This window comes from Aethina tumida, chromosome 3, assembly GCF_024364675.1.
Source record: "Aethina tumida isolate Nest 87 chromosome 3, icAetTumi1.1, whole genome shotgun sequence".
NCBI lineage: Eukaryota > Metazoa > Arthropoda > Insecta > Coleoptera > Nitidulidae > Aethina > Aethina tumida.
The window spans coordinates 14,636,737-14,664,510 of record NC_065437.1 but is presented as its reverse complement, the minus strand read 5'-3'; the positions used below and the strand labels follow the sequence as shown (position 1 = coordinate 14,664,510).

The 27,774-nt window shown below is 28.5% G+C and overlaps 1 protein-coding gene across 3 annotated transcripts in view; it reads left to right on the top strand.

Moving 5' to 3' along the window:
* The window catches only part of LOC109598843 (zinc finger protein 1), a 260,215-nt gene that overhangs the window by 71,806 nt on the left and 160,635 nt on the right, over positions 1–27,774 (top strand). Inside the window, exon 1 of one of the 3 annotated variants that reach the window (XM_049964683.1) lies at positions 13,106–13,356. The exons of the other annotated variants lie outside the window; for them this stretch is intronic. Within the exon in view, the coding sequence (XP_049820640.1) occupies positions 13,314–13,356 (43 nt within the window). The 5' untranslated portion in view covers positions 13,106–13,313. Of the gene's footprint in view, positions 1–13,105; positions 13,357–27,774 lie in introns of those variants that run through there. 3 annotated transcript variants of the gene reach the window in all.

The window sequence follows — 27,774 nt, the reverse complement described above, 5'->3', positions numbered from 1 at the left end:
AGTAGTCTCTTTAAATATAAACCAGAATTTATTGAATTGTCAATGTTTTAAAAATTACCATTTACATTTACTTTCAAATATTTTAATTATAAATTTTAATATTTTAAACAATTAGATACTTAGATTATTTATTTTAATTTCATTCATTATTTACATTTTTTGAAATGAACTGGTTCAAATACATAGAATGAAAAACTATTTATCAGTCTTAATTATTCATATTATTTATATCTTTTTAAATATTTTTTAGATATTTTTATATATTAAAATTTATGTAATTTAATAATAATTTTAAAAAAATATTTTAAATTTTTACATTTTAAAATTTTTTAAATTATTATTTTTATATCATAAAATAATTCGTAAATTGACTACTTTTTAAATTTTTTTTTAATAGTAGTAATAATTATTTGAATGTTATTTTAATAATTTTGATTTTTTTAATATAATAAATAATAATAATAATTTTAGAACTTTCAATATTTTTAAAAAATATTAATTAAGTACTATTTATTTTAACATTATTCTGTTTTTTTTAACATTCAGCCTTAAAATTAAATATTTGTTTCAAATACCTTGAGCAAAAAATTATTTATATTTTTTAAATATTTTTATATATTAAAATTTATATAATTTAATAATAATTTTAAAAAAATGTTCAAATATTTTAAATTTTTACATTTTAAAATTTTTTAAATTATTATTTTTATATTATAAAATAATTTGTAAATTGACTACTTTTTAAAATTTTTTTATAATAGTAGTAATAATTATTTGAATGTTGTTATTTTAATAATCTTAGTTTCTTTATATATAATAAATATTAATAATAATTTTTAAAACTCAATATTTTTAAAAAATCCTTTTATATTTAAAATATTTTAATTATAAATTTTGTGCTTTAATTAATATAAATCAAATATTTTAAATTTTTAATCAATCCAATTATTTTGAATTTTTAAATTTCAAAATGTTTTAGATTATTTTTTAAGAAATGTATTAAGATACATATTTTTTATATTATATAAGCCTTTTATAAATATTCTTAAATTAATTAGCATTTTTATAATACACTTCATTATTTGAATCTTGTCCTGTCATTTTTAAACTTTCAGAATTTGTTGTTATAGATGTGTTGTTGTTTTAATATATTTGGTTTCTTTAAATAAAACTATTATTTAGAAATCTTTTGATATATATATATATATATATATATATATATATATATATATATATATATATATATATATATATATATGTATGTTTTATAATTTGGGGTTACGTATTTTTGTAATAAAAATAAATGTAATATTTCCTAAAACATCAAGGATTCTGAATTTTTAAAATAGATTTTATTATTAATATATGATATAATCGCTTTAAATAAATAAAGTAAAATAATTAATTTATATTTTTTCAGTTTTTCACTATTTTTTAGCAAAGTCAAATATTTATATTTGTAACTATTCATATCCTATAAGGTGTTAGTTAATTCTTAGGCAGTGTTATTAAACCCCTGGCAAAGTTTTATACAAACTACGATTGTCTGAACCCTAAACACTAATGATTAACTAAACTGTAACCGTATCAGTATCAACATTTCACTATACTCTATATACTAGTGATTATCCCGACATGTATGTAAGCAAGCAATGGCTCGACCACATCGAAATGGGAAAGTTATGTTGGCGCAGGTTAAACGGATTAAGTACGACCGATGTCGGAATCCACTGATACAGGTCCTGCTGGATTCCGACCTGGTCGAGGGCATGAAGATCATCGGCGCATCTTCGCCAATGGACCGGCGGATTAAGGATTAAACTGGACTGCGACTTGAACGTTTAAACTCTGAGCTCCGGAAACTTTGGCTCGGTGAATCAATGGCCAAAGCCCGGATTAAACTTATGTTATCCTTACCTAAGATACCTTGCTGTTGTATGCCGAATGGATTTATACGCCACTAACGATTTAATTGTATGGCACTCCAACTTTTCCATTAGGGATTTAGTTGGTCGCCGCCGTTGTTTCGTTAATTGAATCCGAACGTTTTTGTTTTGCGTCTAATAAAAATGTCGCGGGCAAGTTGGGACCTATTAAATAATAAAAAAAATTTAACAGAAGAGAAGATTAGAATATTTTTCGGCAAAGTTGCGAGTTGATAATTATAAAAGTTTAGACCCTTGCTAATATTATCCGTGGCGCTTTGAACGCAAAGCCGAAGAGTGGCGTCATCCCATGTACTACCTACTTTGTAATTATTTAATTTGCATGGTAAGTGATAGGTGGGCATCCCGGCCCCGCAAAACTTTTACTTTAACCGGCTTGCCACGGTTAATACACCTACTAACTTATTCTTTCTCATTAATGTGTTCCCCTGTATAGGCGAATTCGAGTTTAAATTAAGTTAGCGTCTTCATTACGATAAGTAAGTTTGAATTTTAAAAAGTTAATCTTGTTTACCGTCCTGTATACGCAGAACTTTCGTCCTTTTAACCTCGAAACATATCCCTTCATCATGATTACGACCTCATTACTAAATGATTATCTAATTGGTTTTTAATGCTGTTAAGCCTCTAATGCATGAACATTATAATAACCGCAAGGGGGACAATGTTTTTTAACATTCATTATCTTTCTACTCACGCTCCTCCGTACTTTATTCATTAAAATTAATTTACAAAACATATTTAATTACTGAATTTTTTACCACTAATCAGGTTATCTTGTAGTAAATTAAAGGTAAAGGTTACAAAATATATTAATAAAGTGGGAAAAATATTTTGGGAGTTCTTTTACAAGTGTATAAAAGGAAAAAGGGGAGAGATGGAAGGAAGGAAAGGTGAATGTATGACGTTTATATCCCACCTATAGAGTGTGCATCGTAATCAATCATCGGTTAACTCTGTACTGTCTGCTTTTTTTGAAACGTTACAAAATTTGTCGGTTTTGAACCTGAATTACTCGATTAAAATAAAGTGAATATTAACGAAACTTTTAATATCTATAATTAGTGTTACCCGTTAATCTAATTTTATTCTTTAAAAAAATAATTTTTTATTTTTCTAAACAAAATTACAGCAACCTTTTACATTATGGTATTTCATTGCTCTCTGTGAATTTATAACGATTATTTACTCTTTTGTTTAGTGCAATTATTTTATCATTGCTCGAAATGACTCAAAACTTGAAAGAAAATCGATAATTGGATAATTCGAATGTCAAAAAACAATCGAATCTTATCGTCAACTGAAATTAAAGCCAACATGAAGGAAATTGGACTTGCTGAAATTATTTAAAGAACTGTGAGGTTAGTGGATGAGGATTCGTTTGAACACAGACCTACAGGAAATATACTGATTTCTACTGTAACACTTGTTACAAGGTTTTGGACTGGAGTAACCAAATATTTTTTCAAGATAATTTGGTGAGCTGAATTCTAATCTGTAACTGTTTTTCTCTATCAGATCAGGTTTGCGAAATATAAAACATTATTGATTTCGTATGTTTTTAATAAAAAATCGTAAATGTATTCAGAAATAAAGAGAATAAACTGTTTTAGAATATCAACTGTTCTCAAAAACAAGAAAGAGAATACTTTCAGGTATTTATAAGAATCTAATAACTGGAAAAGGACTCCTAAAATTAACTTGTAAAGAATATCAGCAATCATAAGAAAACTTTATTTTTCAAATGTTTCACGGTTAGGTTAGGTAAGGTTTAAATAAATTTGAAGACTTTATAACAAAAAAGTGTTTCAAAAAACAATCGAATCTTATCGTCAACTGAAATTAGAACCAACCTGAAGGAAATGAGACTTGCTGAAATTAGTGAAAGGACTGTGAGGTTAGTGGATGAGGATTCGTTTGAACACAGACCTACAGGAAATATACTGATTTCTACTGTAACACTCGTATACAAGGTTTTGGACTGGAGTAACCAAGTAGTGTTTGCAAGGTAATTTTGTGGGCTGTATTCTAATCTGTAACTGTTTTTCTCTATCAGATCAGGTTTGCGAAATATAAAATATCATTGATTTCGTATTTTTTTAATAAAAATCGTAAATGTATTCAGAAATAAAAGGGATAAACTGTTTTAGAAGATCAACTGTTCTCAAAAACAAGAAAGAGAATACTTTCAGATGTTTATAAGAATCTAATAACTGGAAAAGGACTCCTAAAATTAACTTCAGCAGAACATCAGCAATCAGAAAGAAACTTTATTTTTCAAATGTTTTACGGTTAGGTTAGGTAAGGTTTAAATAAATTTGAAGAATCTATAACAAGAAAATGTTTCAAAAAACAATCGAATCTTATCGTCAACTGAAATTAAAGCCAACCTGAAGGAAATGGGACTTGCTGAAATTAATTAAAGGACTGTGAGGACTCGTTTGAACACAGACCTACAGGAAATGTACTGATTTCTACTGTAACACTCGTATACAAAGTTTTGGACTAGAATAACCAAATAATGTTTGCAAGGTAATTTGGTGGGCTTCCTTTTTCCAGTCATTTTTTTAATTTGTCAGTGTAATGTGAAAGTCAAATTTTGATCTGCTCAGGATCACTAATTTATAAAGAAATGATTCTACTTATATAAAACTTCCTGAAGGAACAACATCACACAAAAAGTTGATTGTACGCATGTTCAGTTGAATTCAGAAAAATATATGTAATATAATAATAATATAGAATGAGAAAGTAATAACTTATTTAATATTGTAACAATAATAATAAATTAATATTATTTTAACATTACATATTAAATAATGATTAAAATATTTAATAAAAAAATTTCTATATTAATGACCACTGCTGTACATGCCAATTAAATTTTAAAATTGAAGTGAATGACAATGTTTTATCATTTCAATTAAAGTTCCGATCCTGGCGCGCGGTTGGTCGTGTAAATGCATAATTTATGAACACACTTAAGCCTAACCTACGCACCATCGCCGCACCACCACTTTATTATCCACACCTTGCAATTGATTTTGTCCATTTTATTAAGCACGTCTATTTGTTTATTCCACCGAAATTCAATCAATAATGATTGACAAAACGCCAATAAATAGAGGGAATAAATAAACGTTTGTTATTTTGATTTGTGGCGTGAGTGGCAAGTGCCCCATTTTTCACAGGACTCCGGAGACTACAGGTTAAGTGCACATCTTTTCTCATGAAAGCCCGACTTGATGTTCCTTTCGTAAACAATCACTCATCTTCTAATAAATGTACCACCGAAAATAGAACGTGTTCGACTAAAAGCATTAATGTGCGATGGAGGAAAATGCGCTTTAAAATCCTCTGGACTTTTTAACATCGACTATTAGTTGCGGTATTTTTCTTTGTTGCTAGTTAAATTTAGTTCTGTACGGGGGAGTAATTAAAATGATTGTGCCGTGTTGAAAAATGGTCGATGTTGAGGCAGCAACCCAAGAAGGTCGAGGGAGAATGACAACCGCAGTATGCCGCTTTGACAGTGAACTAATTAAAGTGGGTTTCACGTGGGATCACCTGAAATACCCACTGCGACATAAATAGCCTCCTCAAAGAGTAGGTATTGTGTCTACGGCACGGGAGTCTGCTGAAGTTGAGCAAAACGGCATTCCTGCCATTGTGTTAACAGCTCTATTATTATAACTTACTACAAAGCCCCATTCGTTCGCCACATACATATGGGCTCTACTTTCAAGCTAAAATTACTTATACCTTAATAACTTCTCGGCATAATTGCCCGGAAGCTATTATTACCTGTAATTGAATACAAGACTATAATTAAAACTCTCGCCGTGTACATTGTGTTTACAATGTACGGGGATTTGTATTTTTAGACGTGTGCACTTTGTTTTGAAAAATGTTCGCCAAACCGGAAATTTTCAATCGCCCGCTAAACTGCAGCCTCCAAAACGCAAAAAAATAAACCCCACGCATTCATAAACCAAAGCCAAACAAACGCAACTTTATAATTAGACAATTAATTTAATGACACTTGGCCGACCAGTGGTAATTAAGGCAAGTCACCCCCAAAATAAAAACGGACATTTTCCTGTTTAATTCGAGTTAAATGGACGAATCGCACCGAAATATACAGTTTGGTATTCGTCCGATACGATCAAATGAAACAGTGATTTATACCGATCTGAGATAATGCTGTAAGACACACACAAATTGAGTGGCAATTGATTTTATCTACGCTTCCCGCACATTTGTTGAAATTGAGGATTGCTCCGTGGTCCTTTGGGACCGTGTAATTTTCCAATCCCCCAACTCATATAAGTGCCCGGCTCAACCCTTAACTGAATACCAAAAAAAGATTCAAAACGGAATTAAGAATCTGTTCATTCAAATTTATATTGAGTCACTATCATTTATACTTCTTTCTGTAGTTAAGTCAGGTAATTATTTTTTGTACAAAAATAAAAACTCTTCAGGTGTTCTCGAAACTAAACAATCTAACGAAAGTATAAAGAATGTATTCATTAAGTTGTAATTAAAAAAGTACAATAAAAAGAAAATAATTTATACGTTCAGCTAAGTTAGAAACTTTATTAGAAGGTCAAGAATTCCCAAAAACAAGAAACATCGTTTTTTTTTTTAAATCTAGACAATATTTTCAGATCTTGTCTAAAATTATAATAAGAGAACATATGTAAAGAATTAACAAGAACGTATTAAAAAGACTATCAAGAAAAAGAAGGAAACTTTATTACTATGTCAAGAATTTATAAAAAAGAAAGGCATTATTGTCAGGTATATTCTAAAAATCTAATAGGAAAATATATGTGAAAAATTCTCAAATTTTTTTTATAATGAATATCAAAAAAGAGAAGAAACTTTATTAGAAGGCCAAGTGTTCTCAGAAACAGAAAGAGAATACTTTTAGGTTTTCTAAAAAATCTAGATAATGTTTTCTAGGATTTTCTCTAATATCTAATAAGGGGAAATATGTATAGAATTTTCAAGATTTTATTAAACAGAAAATCAAGAATGAGAAAGAAACTGTAGTAGAAGATTAGGTCAATATTTTATAAAAAAATATAAGACAATATTCATACATTATAAGAATCTAATAACAGAAGATATATAAAGAATTTAGAAGAATGTATTATAAAGATCAGTAAGAAAGAGATTAGAAGGTCAAGTGTTATCAAAAACAAGAAAGAGAAAACATTCAGATGCTTTATAAGAAAGTAAATAATATTTTCAGGTGTTTTTTTAAAAATATAGAATTTTCAATAATTTTTTATAAAGAACATCAAGAAAGAGGAAGAATATTTATTAAAAGGCTAGGTCAAGAATTTATAAAAAATGTAAGGCAATATTTTCGGGAATCTAAGAATCTAATAAGAAAATATATGTAAAGAATTTTCAAGAATTTATTATAAAAAACAACAAGAAAGAGAATAAACTTTATTAGAATGTCAAGTGTTCTTAAAAAGAAGAACTGGAATACTTTGAGATGTTTTTTGAGAATCTAATCAATATTTTTAGAGGTATTGATTATAAAGAATATTAAGTAGTTGAACGAACTTGATTAGAAAGCCAAATCAAAAACTTGTAAAATAAAAAAAGGCAACATTTCCAGGTATTTTCTGCGAATCTAATAAGAGAAGAACGCCAAGACGGAGAATAAACTGATTTAGAATATCAACTGTTCTCAAAAATAAGAAACAGAATACTTTCAGGTTTTTATAAGAATCTAAAAACTGGAAAAAGGACTTCGAAAATTAATCTAAAGGTAATGTTTAAATAAATTTGAAGATTTTATAACAAAAGAGTGTTTCCTTTTTTAGTAATTTTGGTTAATGACTAAACAAAAAAATGTGACGAATAACGTTGTTAATACATGTTTCATCCTTTCTTTGTACATATTAGGTGATCAAAACGTATCCGTCAATATAGAGCTGCGAAAAATTAATAATCCAAATGCATTTTAAAGCATCTGTCATGCGAACGTGCTCACATAATTTATACATCGTGAAAAACATACGAAAACGCTTTCAAGTAAACGTGTATAAAAGTCGTGTTACGTTGAAAGGCTATTTCTGTAACACAGGTACACGCAGATGTTCCGCAAGGCAGGACGCGGACAATGAACAGCGGCAGCAGTAAAATAGTAGCAGACCTCACCCCCTGCACAACAGTCGACTTATACCGTGCGAAACAATTGGCCGGCGCGGGAGAGTCATATGGAGGGTCCATGTAAAGTGCCTGATTACTTTGATAAACGAGCTATTAATCAATGTGCGAGCAAGATGAAAGTCGAATTTGCGTTGCAACCTGAGACGAATTGATTTGTTTCGCATCCCGTGAAACACTCGGCCCCAACACTGACTCTTATTTATGTTAATTCTATTGAAAATATTTATTTTAGTACATGTGTATGATTTAAATCTGATTTCAAATATTTGATAATATATTTCTAAGTATAGTTTTTCATTTAGGACCTTAAAATTCGATTCACGTTAACAGCTGAATCCTTCTTTTTATTCTTTAAAATAAATTGAAAGTTTTTCTTAATATACATTTCAGATTTATTTTCATATTAATTTTTATGATAATTTATTGAAATTTTTAGATATTTTCCGCTTATTAGATTCAAATATGTTATTTATATCTGAAAGTATAAATTGTCTTGAAAGTTATTAGTTCCTTTTCTTCTTTTTAGATTAATTAGGCTTACATTTGTCTTACAATGAAGTCTTGAGTCTTCGTTAAACATTTTCCTCCTGTTAACATATTTGACTTGAAAATATATACAAGAATGTTTAAATAGTATATGGACTAAAAATTAAGTGAACTATTCCAGGACCATAAACATATGAATATTTAAAAAACTTTAATTTTCTTGATATCCTTTGTAATAAATTCTTAAGTGTTCTTTAAACATGTTCCTCCTGTTAATATATTTGATTTAAGAATATATACGAAAATGTTTCAATAGTTTGTGGAATAAAAAATAAGTACCATAAAAATATGAATATTTAAATATCTTTGTTTTTCTTGATATCCTTTGTAATAAATTCTTGAGTGTTCTTTAAACACATTCCTCCTGTTAATCCGTTTGACTTGAAAATATATACAAGAATGTTTCAATAGTTTGTGGACTAAAAATTAAGTAAACTACTGTAGCAAACAAAGAGTAATAACTTATTGAACGACCGATAGATAAGTTATAATAACTAATGAGAATGGTTGATTTTGAGTAAAATAATTGCTGCCAAATAAGTATGTAGAGTATTGTAAATCGAGTAGTAGAGAGCATTAGATACAGACAGGAGTGAATCTATTGATTGGTACGGGGTAGATTGCAATCACTTCTAAATTGGATTGAAGCTGGGGGAGCGCATAGGTACCGGTGACTGGCAGATGGCAGATGAGGGTTACTTGAGGTGGGACACAATGCATATGCATCCAGACAAAGAGCAGTGTTTAATTCTCTTCGCCACCCCAACGCACCGTGCCAGATGTGCCCACGTGAGCGCCCGCCGCCGCCGCCGTCACATTAGGAGTAACGGACAATTCCATTTAGTTTTAGTGGCCATTATGCCCCGCGGCAATGTACTCAGGTGTCGGTCCTTGGTCGGATTAAATCACGCGGCATAGGTGCACCGAACGGGTGGGGTTTCTCCCCATCTATTCCGGTTTATCGCATCACTTCTATTGTTCGATATGTAAACGCGGTTATGCTCAGTTTGGCAATCAATTGAACTATGGACTAGCAACACACTTCTTTTGGGGTGTATTTGTATTAATAATAATCCATGTCTAGCTTTGCCTTTGGAACTGGCACAATCTTTGGAGGAAGCTGAATGTGAAAGTGACTTACATTCAGTTTATGATCAATATATCTCGCCTGATTCATAGAGCAAGACGCACAATGGATGTTTAGCGGTTTCGTGGAGTTAATTAATCATTCTCACCTTTTCATTGAAGTAGGTTTTGCCACTTTGCGAAAGCCGTTTTTTGCTACGACTTTATAGTCTCCCTTCGCAAATTAAGCAATGCCTCACCAATATTCTCATTAATAATTTTAATGATTTCATCTCGTTCGTTATTTCATTAATTATCACTTTTGAGTCATAATCGCCGATAACGTTCATAAATTTTAAGTAAATATTTTTGAATTATTAATTAACATTTCTAAGAATCACTGTACGTTACCAAATTTTACAACACGTATAAAACTTAAAACTATAATTAATAACAATCAAATTCCAATTATCGTACAATCTCTATAGACTCGGCTAAACGTTTTGTTAAAGTTTGCCCTCGTAGGTACATTAACCCCTCTCCCCCATCCAAAATTGAGACGTAATGCAGTAATTATCCCGGCAAATATCAATGTGTATTATATCAACAATTAATGGGATGTGTTCTTAGCGTGTAGACCCGAAGATTACAAGAGGACGATATTCCTACCTAGTTTCGAGCGGGTGCCTAAAAGCCATCACACTGACCACCGAACATCGCTGCTTCCTTCAACTTCTGTGCCATGCTGAAATGGCATTTTATACTGAACTTGGCAGAACCGTACTCAACGGACTGTTTGCGTTTGTTAATTGTTCGTTTGTTTGGAAGTCATTTATAAATTATATACATTTTTTACATTTAATTATTTAATTTTTATACAATTAACAAACATTATAATACTTACTTAAAAAAGTATTATGTTTTTTCATGAAAAATTTTATTAATTATCGACCCAAACAAATAGTTATATACCTCTGATTCAGTTAATATTTTAATACTCAATATACATCATACTAAAATTTAAATTAACATTATTTTCTAATTCGATTTTTAAATATTTTAATTTAATTTTTTATATAATATATTATACATTTTAATTAAATAATTTTTGTATTCTTTAAGTCGCAATGTGTTTTTTATATAGTTTGATGATAAATATATGTTAAGTAAATAATCATTATTTAAAAATATTTTTTTTTCTTCCGATACATTAGAGCTCGTATAGTTTTCCATAAATAAATAAAAATTCTTATTTTTTATATTATTTTATTATTTTTTATATTCATTAGTTTTGTATTATTATAATACATTTTCCAAATTTATTTCTATTTTCCTGTTATTTTACATTTAGAGATTTTTATTTTTTTAGATTTTTTCTATATTTTTAAGTGTGTAAAAGTTATATCAATAAATTCATCCTTGCATAAAAAATTTATATTTTTTCTTCATAAAATTTTATATAAAAACAAAACTAAAAATTGCCTTTTATTTTTTATGTTATTAAGTTATTTTTTGATTATATTATTATAATTATTCCAATTTTCTTTGTATTCAATTAATACATTTTCTACTTATTTCTATTTTCCTATTATTTTACATTTAAAGTTTTTTATTTTTTAGATTTTTGCAATATTTTAAAGTGTATAAAAGTTATATATTTTTTATTATATTTTTATTAAATTATATTATTCCAATTTTCTTTGTATTCAATTAATACATTTTCTATTTATTTCTATTTTCCTATTATTTTACATTTAGAGATTTTTATTTTTTAGATTTTTGCAATATTTAAAGTGTGTAAAAGTTTTATCAATAAATTCATCCAGGCATGAAATAGTATATATTTTTTCTTCATAAAATTTTATATAAAAAGAAAACTAAAAATTCTCTTTTATTTTTTATGTTATTAAGTTATTTTATGATTATATTTTTATTAAATTACATTATTCCAATTTTCTTTGTATTCAATTAATACATTTTCTATATTATTTTTATTTTATTTTTTTCAGTTATATGTTTTATATTTTACAGGTTTTTATTTTTTTATATTTCTGAAATATTATAATATTGTTAAATTATATTAAGAATTCAATAAGTTTTTTGAGATCATTCCTTAACATTTTATTAGTACATTTATGTACTGTGTTATTTTTTTTTTCTAATAATATTTTACATTTTTATTGATAATTATTTTGATATAATATTTTTTATTCAATAAATTTAAATATATTTAATAAATTATTTGAGATATATTGGAAAGAAAATATGACATTTTTTTCCTTTTGAAATGTTTTTTTTTATATTTCACAATTTGGTAGTATACTCTTTATTTTAAAATATAAAAATATTTTTTCTCCAGATACATTGGGTTTTTATAATTTTTTACAAATAGAAAACTCAAAATATTTCTTTTATTTTTTGTGTTTTTATATTGTTATTTATTATTTTTTTATAAATTATTAAATCATTATACTGAATTTTTCCTTTTATTTAATTTTTACTTTATTTATATGTTATTTTTTTTAATTAGATATTTTAAATTTTAGAATGTCAATATCTTTTACTCAATACATTTATTATATTACTTTTTTTTTAGAAATTTTGCTAATGTAATTGTATTAGCAAAATTGCATGTGTATTTAGAATTGTAGAGATATTTTGTTTATGTTTTTGAATAACCTCTCATCTTTGGCATCTGTAATTTCGCTTAGGGTAGAAATTATTTTGTTACATCGACGGGTATTTAAATTTTAAAAAGAGGGCAAAATTAGCGTAATCTTATATTTATAATCAAGATAAAAATATTCATAATGTAAAAAGCTTCGGTTCCGGATCTGCAGATCTTTCGGTGGAAACTCAATAATACTCTGCAGCAGGTGCAAAGGAGAGGTGTCAGCGCCAGGGGTCGCACACCCTTACCTAATAAATGAGGTAATTTCCACACTTCCAGGCACCGCCACAAGGCGTCACTCGCTCACGACGGACCCGCTTATTAGAACTTGTACCTGATGTTAGAACATTGCTGAGATCTTCCCCGGAACCGACGCCACATCCGATTGCCCATTCCGATATAAATTAAACATATTTCCACCACTGGTTTCCACCCACTCTGTCTTTGTCCGTTTCCCAATTTTGATACAGATACAATCCTCCATAATGCCTGGACTGAGAATTGTTAAGAAATACCTTTGCTGATTATGATAGTTCACAAATGCTATCATGTGTACAGTTTTCTCCTAAAAATTGTTATTTAAAATCCATTGCGTCATTGATTAAAAGCAGCACTCTCAAATGTGGCTGATAAGCTTTCATTAACCAAGTGTACGTATCATAGAGATGATTTTACTCTCAAATAGGTTAAAAATACCCATTATTATTGTTGTGTATAGTTGATAAAGGTTGAAGTTAACTTTATGTTTTCTTTTATCATACTCTGTCTCCAATATGTTATTATAGTCGGGGAATATGTTCAGTTTAATTTGTGGTCTTGACCTGTATAGTGTGGTGTGGTGACCTTTTTAACGTGTTTGGTGCGACGGATTTTGTGATTCCCTATTAACCATGAGGTACAAACAGACGACCACCAGAAGGATTGTTAGCAAAGGTGAGGATTTTTTAGGAGTGGTTGCAAATTTAATAGTAAATGCGCCCTCTTAAACTTTTATACGTAATAAAAACATTCGAACCTTATTCGCGATAATTTTATACGTCGCCCGTCAACACAACCATAAAGTTTAATCAACTTAAAGTTAATATCTCGGCGATAATAATTAATTTTATCTTAGGTATATTTTCTCGGCGCCATTAGTTTTTATTCGGCCATCATATTGAAACACAGCAGACTAATGGAGATTTATGTAGGTGATTTCTGGGTTATTATTCAATAAATTACCGCCTGTTATAATGAACAGGCCCCTTAATTAGTGCCGAACCTGATATAGCTACGGACATTGCCCAGTTACGACCACTTGATTAGTTTAATTTGTATCCGAGGATCTGCTCTCGTATCACTTTCCCCCTTCGAAATCGCGCCATGATATTATAGACGGAAATTTTCCAATAATTTATCATTCTGGTCGACACGATTTCTCATGTGTCAAATTTAATAACCTAATGTTTTCTAGGGTATGTTACATGTTAATTTGCATCTAAATGTCAAAATTATATTATTACATATTTACTTGAAGAAAAAACTTTATTCTTAAAATTGAAATATTTTAAAGTTACTTTATTTCATTATTATTTAACTTCATTTCTAAGATCTTATCTGGTTAACGAATATTAATTTTTATCCCAACCTGTTTTTTTTTTTAAATTATGATATATATTAAAATTGATTTGAAAATTGACTTTATAAAATAAGTATGATGATTTAATGTAAAGGTTAAGGAAATAAATAGTTAAGCTTAAGATTTTCAAAAACTAAATTTATTCAAATATAAACAAAAATAATCTGGAAACCGAATACCAAATCATACTTTTATTTTGGATACCAATTACTAATAATAATTCACCGTTAAAATATTAGAAAACCATTTTTTGATTTGAAAACTCTGAATACAATTAATAAAACAGTGCCCAATATAAACTGGTACAAAAAAATATAATTTAATAATTTCAGTAGTTTGGTAAAAGTTAATCATTTTGATTCTCAAATGTGTACTATTTCTTTTAGGTGTGTAACAGCAAATTAATTCTACATAATTTAAACTGGGATAACAAAATAAGACATTTGACAATTACCAATTCACTTCTTGCCAGCAACGCAGATGAACCCCGAAAAATGGGTTTATTATTACAATTCTTGCCGGTCTTGATAATGGAATGAGAATGGTAAACCTGATGGAACAGAATCTTATCACAAGAAAGATATTGATGAGGCCAAACGGTCAATGAAACTGTCTACTGCTTCCAAATTGACTTATTCAAAGACGAGCTTTTTTAGAAAATAGAATAAGCGTTCTGCTTCTTCATAACAATGTAAGACCACCACATTAAAGTTTCAAAATATAGTTCACAATGTAAAATAATACTATATCATCCAAATATTTTCCCAATTTAGTTAAAATTCAGTTAGATTTTTCTTTCATTCTATAATTTCTTTTTGTCGTATGAATAAAGTTGATTATTTTTTGAATAACAAATATTTTAAATAAAGTTATAAGTTTAGAATAAATGTTATTTTAAAGTTAAAAATCAAAAATCGTATAAGCAAAACTAACTAGAACTTATGAATGAAAAATATTTAATTTAATGATATTGTTTGTAAGGTATTAATTATAATTTCTCCTTTATATTTAGAAATACAATAAAATGAACCAAACAAGAGTATTAATAACTTCATATTTGTTCCAGTGTATTATTTTACAAAAATTTGTTACGTATTAATATTGACCTGGATTTTTACTTTGGTAAACATCCAGAACAATTTATTTTTATTAAATTATTAGAGTAGGTACATAAATCAAGAGGAGCTGTTTAATAATAAATCACGTTAATAGCATAAATCTGACAAAATTAAAAGTAATCTAAAATAATAAAAGGAATTCAAGAAATATTCAAATTATTTTTCACACTTCACAACTATGTAAGAATAAATATATATACAGGGTGATTCACCCAACTGATTCATAAGAAATTTATGGAGAACGGAAATGGTATTGATTTGAAACTTTTATAACAATTATAATTTGACTAGAATTAATAATCTTTGGATTATTATTTTTTTAATTTAGACAGATTGATTGTCTAACTAAAATGTCTTTAAAACCATCAATTTTGAAGATGGATGAACTAATGGTAACTCCTTATAGGATGGTCATTAGTTAACGACTATGCCAAATACTTTCAAGCATCAAATTTGGTGGCTTTACAAACATTTTAGTTAGACCATTAAAAAAATGATTAACTCAAAAACTCTTGGGTTAGGTATAAGGCATGCATTAGCATTTTTTGCAATTACATGTAGAATTTAAAAATTCAAAAATATACACTTCCTGCGAAACCGAAAATGAAAATTTGTTTAAAATAAATTGGTTCAAATCAAGTTATAATTGCCATAAAAATTTCGAATCAATACTTTTTCTGTCCTCAATAAATTTATAATGAATAAGTTAGGTGAATCACCCTGTATATAAAAATATTATATTTATTATTAAAAATATTAAATCTTGACCATTTTTATATGATTTGCTTCTGAGTTTGTTACAGTATAATATTATTGTAATAAGTAAAATGAATATAAGTGGAATAAATTAATACTTAAATATTCTACAGTCAAAATAAGGCATTAATATTTACAATTATTACTATTAACAAAGTAAAGTTAGTCATTATTTTGTGGCTGTGCTACAAAATTAATTATTGGATGAATTGTATTAAAGTTGAAACAAACTAGCCGGTATTTAAATAACATGATTAAACTGATTTTTGCTAACAAAATAATTACAGTTTTACATCGAACCGGGTAAATTAATAAAAGTACCTTTGCAATGTTTAACTAATTAAGTGGAATTGTGGTGCGCCGTAATTTGGCTTATTCCCTACGAAATTGGATTTATGACCGACTATTAACTAACTCTAATAAACATGGCAAATAATGAGAAAATTTTATTGGAACCTGACAACAAACAGAAGTAAACCGCATAAAGTATGTATATCCGCCATTTAAACTTAATAGATGTTTAATTCCTTCGTTTTAATTTGATTTCCGCCCACCGGTTTTCCACCCCGCCGACATCGCAACAATATAATTCACATCGAGTGCATAAACAAATAAGAAAATGTTTCGCAGCAGATAGTTCGGCCATAATAGATTTAGTGTAATTGAGGCAATCTTGGTGCGATTCCAGAAGGTGCGCTTCATCCCAGAGTCCCCGATGTCATCAAAGTCGGTTTCTCAGATGCGGCCCGAGTAGTTTAATGTATCCCCACGCGATACCTGAAGTGTATTTTAATTTGTTTGCGGCTGTTATTTAAATTGCCCTATTTATTTTCTGCACAACATTATGTTTACGGTATAGAGTTAGCTTGTAAGTGGAGTCATTTGCAAATTATAATTGGACCGTTACTGTTAATCATCGGGTTCGTTCTTGTGAATAATGCATGACTTGGTGTTTTGTTTAAATCGTGAATGCGACAATGTAAAAATTTAAAAACAAATCGAATCTGGATCGGTGTTTTCGTGAAGGTGTTTAACGACTTTTGGCTCGTCTTATAAAGGCAGTTATCCGTTTATTTTGAAAGTTATTTCTGTATGTTTACCATCAATTGCCCTACTTCAGAATAAAACTACGGGGGACCCCCATAAAATTTTCACCACTTTATGAAGTTTATCGTAGCTAGTTTTCATAAACAATTAATTTGCAGACACCGTGTACATACATTAACCCAAATATTTTAATTCACACGTAGTTAACTCCAGACTTCGCGTATTATATGTGTTTGCATTACCTGTTTATATTTATAATCGGTTTATTAAGCTTTCGGCACCACGAATATTTTCCAGATTTCCGCATTTACATTTAAAAATGATGGTGACTAAGACTTCCCAATGATGAAATTTTTTATTATAACATAAAATTTAAAAAAGGCATTTTAACTATCTGTATGAAAAATACAGGGTGTCCCTGAAAAGTCAAAATACTACCACCAATACTAGTGATGAAAGTTAATAATTTATTTTCAATTTTCTTCATTTTTTATTAATCGACGTTAAAAAATTTGGTAGTGAGTGAGTTTTTATGTATATTGAGATTAATGGGACGAAAAAAATTAATTTCATCATTTCCATATCTTGCTTTAAAATGTTAACTTAATCTTGAATAAGTCACCATAATTTCTCTTCGGCATTTATGGATTTGGAGTAATCTATTGATTTTAGAATACCCCACAAAAATATTGAAAACAAATAGATCTATTTTCACCCCGAAGGATTTAACAAACAAATTTAATTATTCAGTTTGCTATTGAGGGAAAATAATATATAATATATTAATAAGTTTTTAACATTTAACTTCAAAATAACTTCAAAATTTTACAAAGTAATTATCATTATAATTAATAATTTTAGTCAAAGTCTCTATTGACTAAAGAAACTCTCCTTTGAGTTAGTTTCTTATGAACTCAATTTGTAGGTAATCAATGTGTAAAATGTTACCCCAGTCCACCATTCAACGATCAAAGTCTTTCTTGGTTTAAAAATTTTTAAAGCTAGCGTTGTCGCAAAAGTCCTAATTTAATTCGTATAGAATTAAATTTTCAATTTTTTTTAATAAAATCATTCTAATCACTCACCTATTTTCAAACATGTTCTGCCATTTTACTCGAAATATTGCTTAATTTTTTCAATATCAAAAAATTTCTAATGTTTAACTTTAAAATAGCATTAACTTCCTTTAAAATAACTCTGATTCTATCTACAAAATAATCACCATTATATGTTTGTCAAATTTTTTGGCTATGTTCTACAAGCAAATTCACACAGTATTGACCTTCTATTCAGAATTAAACCATTTATACTTTGGAGAAATATCTGGACAATACGGTGGATGAAGAGTACTATTCCATGTATTACATTATGAAGCTTTCTTTGCGATTAATGCGACGGTCAATTTAAAAGCAGTAAACAGTTGCATGGCCTTTTGGGCTCATCAATATCTTTCAGGTGATTAAGAATGAAATGTGAAGATTATAAAAATTGTAATAATAAACCATTTTTTTGTCGCATGAAACAATTAATAAAAGGCTCATTTGCTTTGCATGCAAACTTTAGCTATGTATAATCCATTTTCATTTATGGAGGAAGGATAAGGATTTTGCACGAAATATTACTTAATTTGTTCAGTATCAAGATGACCTTAGTTTTATTCATCTTCAGCATATTTATTGCCATTTTTAAACTAATATCGTGGGCTTCATTCACGTGCCACTTTTGAAGTTTCAAGCTGATTATGGAACTAATAGCAAATTTGCATAAATTATAGCACATTGAAGAAAAATAATGAGTAGTTCAAAATCTTTCAAGTACTATTCAGAAAATTTTAAAATATAATTAAACAAATAATAAATAAATAAGATATTACTTTTACCTAAGAATTTAAAAAAGAAATTTGTATGTCTCACTAAATTTAAATTTTGTGGACACTAATAAACTGCAAAATTAGTTAAAATTAGTATTAGCATGTTTTTTCTACATTTAGAATTTAAAATTTCTATAAATATTTATTTTCAATTCACATAAACTTTATTATTTTGTTCTATAAAATCAAAAAGAAACTTAATAATTGCAAATGTTTGTGTTTTTACTCTAAATGAACTGTTTAATATTTAGCACATAAAAATTATTAAACCGATAATTCAGTTCATTTTTTCATCGAATTGTGAATTTTATAATATTTATAATGTAATTAATTAATAAAATAATTAAATGTTTTATTTTCATAGCGTAATAAAACCGTTACTAATGAGTATTTTTCCTTTACCTATTAACTATTAGAAACGTTTCAGATTTGAGCAGAGGCATTGAAATTAATATGTAAATAGTCGTAAAGGTTAAAATGTTACAGATAACAGTAATACAATTTTGAAATCGTCTCCGTGTTAGACGTTACGTTGTAAAAACAAAGTGTGTATCTAATTTTGAACGAGTGAATTAAATAAATACGATTACAAATTGATTTCAGGCAATCAATTACACCACGCGTCTTTGTACTAATACAATATTAAACGGGAGTGAAATATTGCACGCATTTTTACGTGTTTACACAGATTTACAACTATATTAAAACCACGAATATTCAGCAATAAATCAATGTGTATTATCCAACGTTTACGTACTCTAAAAATACACGAGAGTCGATAGTGAAAGTTTCAAAATACGCATTTACTACTTTGTAGTTAAGCCGTACTAAAATTTAAGTCACCTGCATATTTTTCCCAGCTTGATCCGAGCACAGGTGTGTGTATAGAGATGGAGGACCCATGCCAATAAAAAGTTGCCTTTAAGCCAATAAAACAGAAGTGTAGGAGGACGGGGAATAATGGACCCCGGTAAGAAGAAATCCGAAAGATATATGCACATTCAATTAAAGTGGGTCACCGTGTGTATACCAGAAATAAACTGGCGCTGGATTTAAATAAGTTTTTTACTTTGCTTAATACCTTTCGCGTGAATTTATGACGCCCTTGTTTCGCGGTTCTATTTTCGTGTTAATAAAATTCGATCGGTGCAGAACACACCTAAATTATACACGTATTTAGGTTGACATAACAAATAAAACGGTAAAAGTGTAAAATTAAAATTTCTTGTGTACAATCCGCCGACCGTTTCCGGTCCGAAAATATCCGCGGTGTCGAACACGTTCGAAAAGGTGACACGGCATTTTAAATAAATGTATCGTGGCCGTTTTTAATGCCCGCACATTTCGCGGATTGTTGCGAACTGGCACCGTTTTACAAGGTTAATATGCACATAGAAATTAATTATGTTCGCTGAATATTATTACCGATTGGATTTTGATGTGCATCAATTCCAAGAAGTGGCCGAAAATTTCACAATTACTATTTAAAAACACAAACAGTTTCGTATCTCGTTTATTAAATATTTCTAATTTATCTAAAAATATATGTTTGTGATACCTAATTATTTCTACATTTCTAGGCAATTATGAATATTGTAAAATATTGCAAATACCCGGGGGTCAATTAATCACAAAAACGTTTTCGTAACAATTATCGCTTAATTTAAGTTCTGGATAATAAATTATCAGTTATTAGTGAGCGCCAGTGGTGCTTCCTTTGACCAGATTATTTTTATTTTTTCTCCACTTAAAACATGTGTTGAATTAGCCGATCCAGATTAAAATATCAATGTTTCGAGATAAAGAGACGTGTCCCATTTATTTCCATTGTTAATTCAACTGTAAATAAACGACTCCATAACCCCGCTATTTCTGTTTCAGGTGAGCTTGCCGTCTATTCTTGGCACTACGCCGTTTTTACAATCCCAAAACTCCAAACCCAGAATTGTTTACAACCGTAAAAAATATGTAAGTACCGAGAACACGTGTTTCCTCCGAACGCAAATAGATGATTTTGCGTCTCTAGATCACCTGGATATTGTTCTATTTATAGCTGGGTCTTTGTAAAAGAACCTGGATGGTGTATAAAGAGCGAAAGGTATATTTACGTGCTACAAAAATAATCCGTTGGTCGTTTCTTTGTGCGCGGGAATTTCAGCGGTAAAAACGCGAGAAAAACGGTCTGACAATGTTGAATATGTCGCAGGTAAATGAAACGGTGCCAAAACGTATTCTACCCTGTTTTTTTTTCCTGCGGCTTAATAGATTTGTCTCCGAAGTATAATTGTGTTTACGTGTTCAGAGAACGAAACCTGAAATGTGTTTTGATGAATTTCTTTTTTAATGTTTGAAATGTTTCTTTATGGCAGACGTGCTTTTTAATATTTCAATTATTTCTCTACCCAACAATTTTTACAACATGATTTTTTATGTAAATATTTAAAATTCAATTTCCAAATTTATTTTTACAATTTTTTGGGTATCAAGTTTAGTTGTGTAAATATGTTAAAGACCTTCACTTACCAAGTTTCTGTCTATTCTATAAAGCTTTTTGCATACCTACAAAACAAAAAAGTTACAATTACTACTCATTTATCTGAGTATTAAATAAATTACCATCAAAATATATCGAATGTTTTACTTACTTTTTTTTCCAATATTTTGTGACACCTAAATTAAAAAAAAAATCAAAAATTTTAAACTAAATTATAAAGAAAATCGATCAAAATTTCATATGTATATGAGCAATAGTTGAGTTACATCAATTTTATTCCATTGTTACAATAGATTTGAATGTATAAATTAATTAAAATTTCATTAACAATGTCTAGTTAACTTTACATTCCATCGAAATGATTTTATTACCGTTGTATGCATTGAATTACCCTTTCAACGATCTGGATTGCTCTTCTCTCTAGTCTAAGTGCAATCATAAATTGAAAAATAGAAATATAAAGTTAGTTAGAGGAATGACCAATGTGGGAGAAAAATTAATATATTCAGCGTAATACAAGTCATTCTAATTTGTGTAAAATATATATTAAGTTGAGAAAAAAGTAATAAAACCTTTTTCCAAATATGAAAAAGAAGGAGATTGATCCATGATCAGTTATAGTAGACGAAGGATGAATTAAAATTTGGTATAAAAAATAACAATAAAAAATGTGTAATTTAAAAAATTATTTTTTTTATTATTTTTGTGAAATATATTAACAACTTTAGAAAAAAAATCAGTTTTTAACAGGGTTATAATTTCTTGAAAAATTAAGCGTCGTATTACTGTTTAATAAACTGTTCAATATAAAATGTGAAACCAACATAAAGATATATTTAGTACGGTACCATAACGCAAAAATTTCAAATTCAAAATAATTACAAGAGCAGTTACAAAAAACATGGAATACCCCATATACACTTTTTATTTATTCACTGATTTTTTTGCCTTACATAAACGAATAAAAATTTTTGAATAAAAATTGAATGTTAATAATTTAATTCTTTGTTTAACAAATTGATAATTAAAAAGAGTGTATTTTTGACACTGTTATTAATTATAAATCTTCAAAAAGTTACTGAAAGCTTTTAGAATAAAAAGTATTCTTTTATATACTTGTCAGATATATATATTCAACTAAGTTATTCATTAAAAGTTTAAGCATTTTATTTTAATAAAGTAAATTTGTATAATATATTTGAAACAATAAATAATTTTAATTTTCCCAATCATCAATATATATATATATATATATATATATATATATATATATATATATATTCAAAAAAATACTGAAAGTCATAAACATAAAAGGTATTATTTTTATATATTTGAGACAGATACAGATTCAACCAATTAGCAGTTTATAGAGAAAGGAAAAAGGTATTATTATTATTTTCAAAAATTTTGAGAAATTGGTCTCACTAAAATATTTATAAAGTCACCAATTTTGACGCTAAATAAATCATTTGTGGTATACACGTTAACCGAAGACCAGCCTGAAAAGCGACATTATTAGTACTTCCAAATTTTATACAGGATGTCCGTTATTTACGTTTAAAATTGTGCATCTTTAAAGATCAATAACTCTGTTATTTTCAACGGAACACTGTGTATATTTTAGCATAAATAAATTGAATATTAAAAAAACTTTTCGATTGGTAGAAGCATTCTTTAAACAGAAAACGAATATTAGTAAAGATTTTACCAAAAACCAATGAACGTTATTTTTATATTTCCACCTTGTATAATTATTAAAATTTCTCAAATAAAATTGTACACAACATTGTACCATTATATTTAAAATATTTTTCTTCAATTCAGTAAACTAATTGAAACTGGTCATCAGTTTGTTTTTATAAATATCCCAAAATCAATTAGATTTATTGCTAAACCAATTAGGGCGATTGCTAATTATGACAGTAATCCAGTTTGAGTACCACTCTGGACACAGTTATTTACGTTTGAAACCGTTTTGACGCAAATAAAATAAATCGTCACGTTTCAGGTAATAAATTGTTCGCATGTTCTACCTTAATGAATCATCTTCCTTGACAATAATTAATTAATATTAATATAGAAGTGTCAGATTTTCGTGTTGTACCAGGCTATTAACGTTACCTGCTCAATGTGTATTTATAGCAAAGTTGAGTCGTGTTGGTTTATTTATTGTAGTTTTCGTCCGTTTGAATAAGGGCTATTTATTATATTTAAATTTTTGGGAGGTGCAATTATTTAATACTTTTGCTGACGGATTCATGGCAAAAATTGAGTTAAAAATATGGTGTTGACGTAATTTATGTTTGACAGGAATTTTTCTTTAAACTTTATTTATTGTCAGGTAACATGTAATAAATAAACTTTATTGTGTGTATAAAATAAAAAATAAGCAATAAACATTGTGAGATGATAATTGAAAGGAGGAAAGACAGAGACGGAGAGGAGGAAAAAAATGAAAATTCGTCTAAAAGTATGCATTAGGTAATTGAAAGATTTGGCTCAGGGATTAAGCCACAAATGGAAGTGGAGTAGTAAATAAGAAAGGAATGCGATGTGCAAATTCAATTTAGTCAAAGCCAAGGTAGGATAAAAATCCACGCGAATAAACAAAACCTGCTCCACTTTAAGTTCAAAGCCAATGAAGGCTTTGATTTACCTTTTTGATTACCAGATTCTGTAAAACAGTGAGTTTATTCTAGGGGAACGGTTAGGAGAGCGAGTCAATCTGGCGGGTCCCGCTTCCATAAGCTACATTTATGACGGCATAAAATTAATGCAAATCTCAAGATACACCTTGTTTGTCTGGAAAGGAATAAGTTATAAAATTTCGGGAGACGCCGTTTACCTAGCAAGTCAAACAATTTTCCCCAATCTTGAAATATGCAAAGTGTGAACCACTTAGGGGTTAATATAACAACGCGGCACTTTTAATCGGATTTTCATGTCTACTAATTAAAACACATCAACGTTAAAATACACGGAGCCGGCTGAATCTTTTTAATTGCTAATTATAACTCTGTGTATTTTATAAATTGAGATTCTAATCGGCAATCATGATAATGAATTAATCGGCTGAATTGTGCACAAGAAAATAAACTGCTTTTAATTACTTTCCGTTTTCTAAACTTCTTTGCCGATTGTTCCTCTTTTAAGGTGTCTCCGGATGCCTGACCGAAACTTCTCCATTACGTATTTTATTCATAAGCAATTTCGCTTATTCACACAATTAATTAAACTCTCTGTCGTCTCGCAAATTCTTAATTAACATCAACAACATTTCGCAAGGTTTTAATGCACTTTTGATTAAAAATACCTTGTGTACGTACAAATGAACACAAGTCTGTTTGTTATAGATAACGTGACGCATCCGAGAATTGTTGTTGTGACCTATGGATAGGTACAGACTGATAAAGTAATTAATACTGGTCGTTTCAGCATTAATAATTACTTTGAATTATGTTTTGAACCGTCGACAATAAAACAATAAGTTATGCAGATACCGAACGCAATTAATTCGAAAACGGGACAAAAAGTTTAAACACCCCCGTCAATCCGGACAACAAACGAAGACAGACGTATAATAAATACGAAACTTTACAATACAAAGGGCGGAAACACGGAAACAATCACGAGACTGTTTTACCGGCAGATTGATCAAACACCTGAGACGCTGTCGCACACTCAACTCGAGCCGAAACACATGAGATTGTTCGATTTTTTACTTTTCCATTTGGACACACAATTCCGTCGCCGAATTTATTTACAAACATCGATTTTCGGTTGTGTTCTTTCAATAACCGAAATGAGCTAAATCAAAACAAATTAATTTTAGATGAAATAGTGGTATTTTTACATACTGAAATGTTTTATGTTCGAAACGTGGCCATAGAATGAAACGCGTCCATTTTAATGAGATCCATAAATTCATTGTATTACTGTGTGAAATCCGATTTGATTGTTTTTGATTGTGCATTAGGTGGAAGTCATAAATGGATTTTATTCGGATACCTATACTGTACAGAATCGTGGCGATAAACCGAATGGGCTCGTCTACACAGCGACGATACGCCCAAATCTCATCATTTGCATGTCAGTAAACTAAACGTTGCCTCACAACGTTATGATGCAGTTGTGGCACTAGTAGTAAATTTTAATCCGTCATCCACTGATTGTTAATTCGTTTCCGATTGTATAAATCCGAAAACGTTTTACTTAAATTAATTTTTTTATGTGGAGGCCATAAAAACACGGGAAACTTTTCCCATATCCTCCCCATCGATATATTTTCCTATGCAGAGCAAGATAAGTGAATTCGGAGTTTTAACTGAATATAAATGTTTATAATGTCGATGTCTTCCACCTGTTCTCGTCGAAAATATTGGCTCGCTTTTGTGAAATGGGCCCCTCGAGTTACTTTCACCCCCCGACAATTTATTTTATGGTTAAATAGTCTATAAGATATTCGACCGTGCGTACGAAATGTGCCCGATTTAAACTAGTGCATTAAAATAATATTGTTTCAAAAATGTCCTCAGCTCTAGGAGTTCAATTATTTTTATGGGAGAATGTCCCAACGTTTGTTTTGTTTTGAATAGTTGTTGTGACCTGGAACACTTAACAAAATAAACCTACATAAAGAAAATACGCAATAAATTGTAGATTTCAGTTAACCACTAAAATTTATGACGAGATGATTATACGATCCATTTTTACGACTATAAAAATAACGATTTGTAAATAAGGACGAACGCCAAATTACGTTACAGGTGAAAGAAATAATCGCCGTTTAAAAATAGCCAAATTAAAATTTCCGCTTAATGTCAATGAGCGAAATCGGAGTCTTTCGCACCTGTTTAACCGCCCACGCATAAACTAATAATAAAAACACTTTACGAAATATTATTTATGGCATTGCAGCTAATTGATAGTTCGGTTGATTGTGAGTTAATTCTGGTCGATTTCCTTGTTAACACCATCGGAGTATTTCACAGTTGTCCGGCATAGATTCCCGACTGAAATAAATCAGGATTTATCGGTGTAAAGGACACAAAGCGTAAACTGTTTGATTGGCATAGTTATATTGTCGGACATCTCCCTTTGGCCAGGTTGTTTTTAGCAACGGGGCTTTGCGAATCCGCTTTTCGCTCAGGAAAACAATCGGTCCATTGTTCGAAATCCCTGCGGTGCGAGGCTTTACGAATGTACACTTTGCCAATGTCTAGATTACATTTTAGTTGGATAACATTTAATTACCTTTATGTTTCAATTTATTTCACGAACTATCAATGCCTCGTTTGTGGCGTGTTGAAGCTGAGCCGTCAAAATTTTCGTTCTTATGCAGATTATGGTAATCACTTCATATATACGAATGAACACAGCATTTCAAATTGAGCTCTTCTACATAACCTTTTTTGTCGATGAAAATAATACATTGAACATCTCAAAAAACTTTGAGTTGTGAACATTGGAAGTGAATTATTAATATTAGTAAAAAAATGTTTAATTCTTTAAACAAATTAAATTTTTAATAAGTTGAACATTAGAAAAATTATTAAGAAGATTACAGAAATTTATTTTTGTTTCATTTTTAAGATACATTCAACATTTTAAAATTTTTATAAGAAAATTAATAAATTTTTAACTAATTTTAAAATTTTTCAAAAATATGAAAATGTATAACTCAGAGTTCGATTATCAGTTTTTAATAAGTTGAGTATTATAAATATAAGAAAATTAATAATTTTTAGATGATTAAACATTATATTAGGAAATATTTAAAATGTCTGAAAAAATTTTAAATTTTATAAAAGAATTAAAAAGTAAAACTCAGAGTTGTAATTATCCTTTTTTATAAGTTTAAAATTATAAAAATTATTAAAAAGATTAAGGAATTTTAAATTTTTTTCATTTTTAAACCAAATGAGACAAAATTATTCAAAATTTTTAAATTTTTATAAGAAAATTAATAACTTTGAGAAGTTTAAAAATTATATGAGGAAATATTTATATTTATTTTCACAAACAATGTTAATTTATTTATGAAAAGTTATAAAATAAATGGAAATATTAAAAATTTAATACTCATCAAAATTTATCAATAATATCTGAAGAAATTTGAAATTTTAAAAGGAAATTAAAAAGTAAAACTCCGAGCTGTAATTATCCTTTTTTATAAATTTAAAATTAATTATTAAGATGATTAAGGAATTTTAATTTTTTTTTTTTTTCATTTTTAAAGCAAATAAGACAAAAATATTCAAAATATCTACTTTTATAAGAAAATTAATAACTTTGAGTTTAAAAATTATATGAAAAATGTATAAAAAATAAATGAATATATTAAAAATTTAATAATGTTTAAAATTTTTCAAAAATATCTGAAAAAATTTGAATAAAATATAATTAAAAAGTAAAACTCAGAGTTGTAACAATAATTTAAATTTTCTTC